The sequence below is a fragment of the Eufriesea mexicana genome, unplaced genomic scaffold (genome assembly GCF_001483705.2).
Source record: "Eufriesea mexicana isolate 0111107269 unplaced genomic scaffold, ASM148370v2 scaffold492, whole genome shotgun sequence".
Taxonomy (NCBI): domain Eukaryota; kingdom Metazoa; phylum Arthropoda; class Insecta; order Hymenoptera; family Apidae; genus Eufriesea; species Eufriesea mexicana.
Window position 1 is genome coordinate 844126 of NW_016908641.1, and position 5875 is coordinate 850000.

Here is a 5875-nt window from a genome sequence, read left to right on the forward strand (position 1 = left end):
AAAAAAAAAAAAAAAAGAAAAAAAAAAAATGAAATAAAAAGTTTGATTAAACTTATTCATAAAATATGCAAATCATTAACATGTACTATAATAATTACATACCGACTACTGTAGGCTCTAAGTCAATGAAAACAGCTCTGGGAACGTGTTTTCCAGCACCTGTTTCACTAAAGAAAGTGTTGAAACTGTCATCACCTCCTCCAATGGTTTTGTCTGATGGCATCTGACCATCAGGTTGAATGCCATGTTCCAGGCAATATAATTCCCAGCAAGCATTGCCAATCTGGACTCCAGCCTGGCCAACGTGGATTGAGATACATTCACGCTGAAAAAATGAACATAATAAATTACAATCTTCATTTAGGAAAGTGCACAGAATATCTTTTTATTGTTAGTATATATTAAAAAAAGAATTTTATGACTAAAACTATTCTTTTCAAAACACGTAACACATCATATTTAGTTTTAATGATATTTAAAACAGCTTCTCAATAAAACATATTTGATACGGGTCAGTCATCAAATATCGATCCAATCGCCAAAAACGACGCGGCGCATTTCCCCCGCCATTTGACAGACGACGAAAACGACGAAACGACAAAACGACGAAACGACGAAATTTTAATTTTCACTTTCATATATCTATCTATGTATATTATATGTACTAAAACCAATGTTAGAAAGATGCAAATATAACTATTATACAAGGCATGAATAATTCAAGTATTTTAACTGTATCTAATGGTTAAATATGAGTCAACGGAAAGGGCGGAGCCGGCCGGTACAAGCGTCACACCAAATCACCTTCCACCAATAACACACCGCCAACTTAATTGAAATTTTTTCGCGAGTAAAACTTTCCGAAAATATTTACTTACCATTTTGAAGTCTTAGGGTATATTTGATACTCTTGTAGAAAGTGAATAGTCGATAGTTAGAGCAAGTAATGGAGCTTCCGCTATCAACCACACACAAGTCTCGGTCGAACACCCAACGATTAATGCGCGAGGGACGGTTGCAACGGGATCTTATACCCCAGACTATCGACTCTTTTGGCGCACAACGATTGGTTGCTGGTGACTTCAGCCTCATCTCTGATTGGTTAGCAGGAGACCGCAGAACGCCACAACGCCTTCACGCATGTTTTCTACTCGCGAAATATAGTACCTAGCCTCTTGTCATGCGACATTTATTTTATTGATTTTACAAATTTCGACAGGCGTAGCAAGAAAATTGGTATGTAATGACCTGTTCATTGACTAGATAACGATTGATTCGCAGTGCTATGTTTATAAATGACATGTTCGCAAGAATATAACATTAATACGAATTTTACGTGAATCTGGAATTCGTGAGAATCAAAGGCGAAGTAAAAATATTTTAACGATTATTTCTTAGCATTTTAACAAATTTATTGAACTAAGCCGGATTATATCTGAATTGCTTTTTGAGAATGATAATTCCACGTTAAGCTGGTTGGTTAGGAACTAGGTTGTGCTATTATTAAGAATCTGCACATCCTCCTCGTTCATTACACGTATGTACGTATGCATAATGTAATTTCGCTCTCGTTAACAAAAAGTGTGACATATATGTGAGTAACACACCATATTGAATTAGTGTGTTAAATATTATACGATGTGGCTGTAACTGCAATTTATGTAATTCTAACATTAATTATTATATTTCGAAATACTAAATATCAAATTATTTCGAAGATTTCATTACGAAATCAAATCTTTGGTAAATGCTAGTCAGTATATAATGCCTTTTACAAAATTTTTCACGCGTCATTGCCATCGCATTTAGTATCTTTGTCGCGGACTACTTTCCATAGAGGTTAGTCGTCGAGCAATTTTTGCTATACGTCGCAATTTTTATTATACCCTCGCAAACCGATTTTCTCGATCGTAGTATGTCACGGAGAGATCGTTATCAGAATTTCACGTTGCACGTGTGAGAAGATGCACGAGAGAAAGTTGCTGTGCAAACTAAAACCTATATTACTCTTCTAGCACAAAAACGACAATTTATTTTCCTTGTTATAAACCGAAACGATATTCACTATTTTACGGAACAAAATAAATGTGACTCCTGTATACCATTTTCGATTTTCAATTCCGGTTTCAATTTCGACTTTGCATTTACAATATCTCGCGCTTGAAAAACACTCGGCGAGAGTAATGCAAAACAACGCGACATTTATTCTTAGTTGCAAAACTACTGCGGTTGGATATGGGCGTTGAACTTGTCCATTGGTTAAGAATAGACATTGCGTCGCAGAATTTCTATTCGGAAATTATCTGCATGTAAAATTGTAAGAAAATTACCAAATCACAACCAAATGAGAATATTTCTGTTCTCAAAAAACTCACTTATCGATGGAGAAAATTGTAAAAATAAAATTATCACTGCTGTATCATCCATGAATAATATTTTCCAAAATATTATCGAAACGAGCTTGTTATCGATTATCTAATGTGCAGATAAACGAATAATTTTTTATTCACGAATTTTTCTTTTCTTTTCTTTCAGTCTATACATTGAAGAGAAATGAGATATTGATCACTCGATAGTTGCGTAAGTGGCCATTTACCCTGCCGTTTTACTCATTTCTGGGAACGAATCGATAGCTTCGTGAGAATCTACATTGCCATCTACATTGCCAAAAATTTGCAGAACAAGGTAGCAAAATATTCGTTAGTACCGTATCGATTATCGTAACCTCTTTCTCGCGTCTCTTGGATTATACATCTTTATATGTATATGTATATATATATATGTTTTTTCACACGCGGAGGTGCTAAGGAAGGATGAGAGTCGCCGTGAGAGAGCGCTTGTGTCGCCCGACCGCTCACTTTTTCTAAAATTGGTCACAGACGGTTGGACCTGGCCTAAGGAAAGCGGTAAATCGCGACGATCCTATCCTCTGGAGGACTTGCAGGGTGGGGCAGGGACTATTGCCACTGGGGCCAACTCATCTGTATGATGTGCACGCGAAACAATTGCGTAGTCCTTAGAGGGAGCTCTAGAATCATTTTATCACCGCTACTGTCTTGAACAGAAGAAATAATCGTATTCGACTTTATGGCTAGAATGACGTTTTAAGTAGGACACATGATCAATCTATGAATGTATAATAGTTTTAGTTACACGTTTAATAGTATGCCAAGTTTGTTTATTCAACAGACTAGAAAGTTGTTAGACTAGATTTTAGTTTTGTTATTCTTAAAAATCTTATCTTTTTATACGTAGTCTGTACTGTTTGGTTCTACCGTTATTTTTATTCCAAACGCATTGCAATGTTAATAGGAAAATGTTAGTCGTGTGACCAGGATGTTTGATTCAACTTCATTTCTTTGAATGGAATTTCGTGTTGCTGATTCGCGATAAGGATGACAAGGATTAGAAAGCATGCGTTTCTTGAATATATCAGATGGTATAATACCGGCAGGAACAGTGAAATTTGAAGCAACAGTACGTAACTTTTGTTATCGCGATCATCGCAATTTTTTACCGCATTCGTCTTCTATTTAACGAATAATAATAAGTGTTCGAGTTGCTCATCCATTTATTCGTAAATTTGCTTTAATTTTATCTAACATCTTACAAAGCGATTCTCTTTTATAGTAATATTATTCTTGCGTACAATCTTGGAAACTGATCTTTGATATTAACATAATCGATACCGATACAACCGTGTTGAATGATGTAACAGATCGACCACGCGCTCATTGTCCTTGCATCTGTAGCGATCTTGTTCTCCAAATATAGTTGGATCAGCGTCTCAAGGCTTTGTACTTTATACTTAATTTTTATTCATGCAAATGCGAATAATCGATCGACAATTTTTGAAGATTGCCTTTTCTTCTTTTAATTTTTCGAAATCTAGGACAAGACTGAATTCCGTTTCATTTTACGTATATTCAACAGAGAACCATTCGACACTTACCTGATATTCTGTTGATATTTATCATTGCTCCATCAATGACCGGAGTTGCTATATTTATCAATGACTGGTGCTGAACTTACGACATTTAATAACAGTCAATCTAACATCACATTAAATCGACAACTGGTTTACAATTCCAAACATCGCTTCATTTATTACGAGGCTGGAACGAATTACGCCGTAAATGGCCATCATCTACGATCGATCACACGTGAATCGGTTTTTGCTTACAATGATTTATGCGACAGTTTCTTTTCTTATTTCCTGACTCATCGGGAAATAAATACGATAGCAATATTAAAAACTACGAGGTAATAGCAAGGATAGAGATGCGTGATACAAGGATGAAGGGAACCCGAATGTGTAGGTAGAGGAACACGTTTGAATAGAAGAAACGCTTATATCAGTTGTATATACTTGCTTAGTAATATATAGAGTGCCTATAACGTGTATTTCTGAGAACAAATAAATCACATATAATTTACAAAAAGGAACTTGACGCGGCGCTTAATATTGCTCTTATCGTCAGATAATAGATAAGGTATTATTATCTATACGTGTGTTTTAGGCATACGAATTTTTCTTTTGTTTCCTTTCATCCCGAAGGATCAACATTATGCGCGTACTCGCTCGTAAAACCTGTACACTCGCAAGAAGAAATCCCAAGCACAATCGCATATTATTTCGCTCGTGTTTACGTAAAAGTGTATTTTCTTTCGATCCATGTAGGCAGTATTCATTGTACGATGCAATTGAAAAGAACACCGAGCCGAGAACATATCTGTTTCCCCTTTGAGTCCCTGTGCACCATCGCGAAAATTCTACACCGGGCAGTGAGTCACGCAGAAAAATTGCGGGAAAATTTGGAAATTGAAAAAGTATTGTCACTCGAATAACATTTCCTTCCTTGGCCGTTAGGGATATAATCTTTTGCTCGTTTTTCCTTAAACAATATACAGTGTGCAAAGGATAACGCTTCGTTTAGTCAGAAACACGAGTACTTCGATGAATTCGATAGGATACGTCCCCGACCTTAAACTTAACACGTTCTCTCATACGTTTAGCTGCATGTTTGTTACAAAGTTTCCAATACTCGAATCGCGACTCCAATAATCGGACGATCTACGATGAAATTATTAAAGATCTCTAGTTTGCTCTAGCTGTACTTTCACGGTTTACCAATGATCTTCGTATCGGATGCTATTGTCCAGTTCGTTAATTCAACGTATGCCTATGAATCCGTCAATCGGTATCGTTGCAACGATCCTCTATTCCGTGGCTACCGGGGGTACGTGGAACAGACTCGTTCTGGAACACGGACGAAAAAGTACAGAGCCGAGGATCATAAGAAATCCACGAATTCACACGATTAGCGAGACATTTCATTTTTCGTCGTCGATCCTATGACTATGATATAAAACGGCACGACGTCTACATCTAATCTTTTATCTATGTACAATAAACGCTCGGCGAGATCCTCGCGTAAACGTTGAACGGTTCCCGATCGAAACCGGTCGCCCGAGGCCCGCCGTTAAGATTTCTATCGCTGACATTTCAGGATCGATCAGCGCTATATCTAAATTTACATCTAGATTATTCCAAGTATTTGCACGAGTTGTCGTTTGGAAGATTTCCATCGAACAGGTCCGAACGAAAAGCTCCTCGTCGTAATTTCCTTTTCGTTCGACTCGAAACACGCTCGTTTTCGTTCCACGTCCTCGCGTGGCGACATTAGAACCGTTTACCCGCGTACGTTTTAACGAAACGCTTGGAAATATGCCACGAGCGTGGCACTTTCGCGAAAGTGGTGAAAGAAAGGGAAAAAAAAAGGGAGAAAAATGAAGAGAGAAAAAAGAGGGAGGGTTAGCGTGAAGAGAACTGAGACGAAAGAGATTGGAAAGAATCAGACGATTGGGAGGAAAG

At 37.3% G+C, this 5875-nt stretch overlaps 1 protein-coding gene and 1 long non-coding RNA gene across 2 annotated transcripts in view; one reads left to right on the forward strand and one right to left on the reverse strand.

The window, feature by feature from the left end:
- Window positions 1–968, reverse strand: part of LOC108545688 (tubulin alpha-1 chain) — a 2213-nt gene extending 1245 nt beyond the window's left edge. The window contains exons 1-2 of the mRNA XM_017897441.1: window positions 879–968; window positions 103–325 (exon numbers count right to left, since the gene is read on the reverse strand). Of these exons, the coding sequence (XP_017752930.1) occupies window positions 103–325; window positions 879–881 (226 nt within the window). The 5' untranslated portion in view covers window positions 882–968. The remainder of the gene's footprint in view (window positions 1–102; window positions 326–878) is intronic.
- A 101-nt stretch (window positions 969–1069) lies between these two features.
- LOC108545689 (uncharacterized) lies at window positions 1070–3113 on the forward strand. Its single transcript, XR_001890100.1, has 3 exons — window positions 1070–1236; window positions 2536–2685; window positions 2801–3113. It is a non-coding gene; the product is annotated as an uncharacterized LOC108545689 (long non-coding RNA).
- Window positions 3114–5875: the final 2762 nt, after the last annotated feature.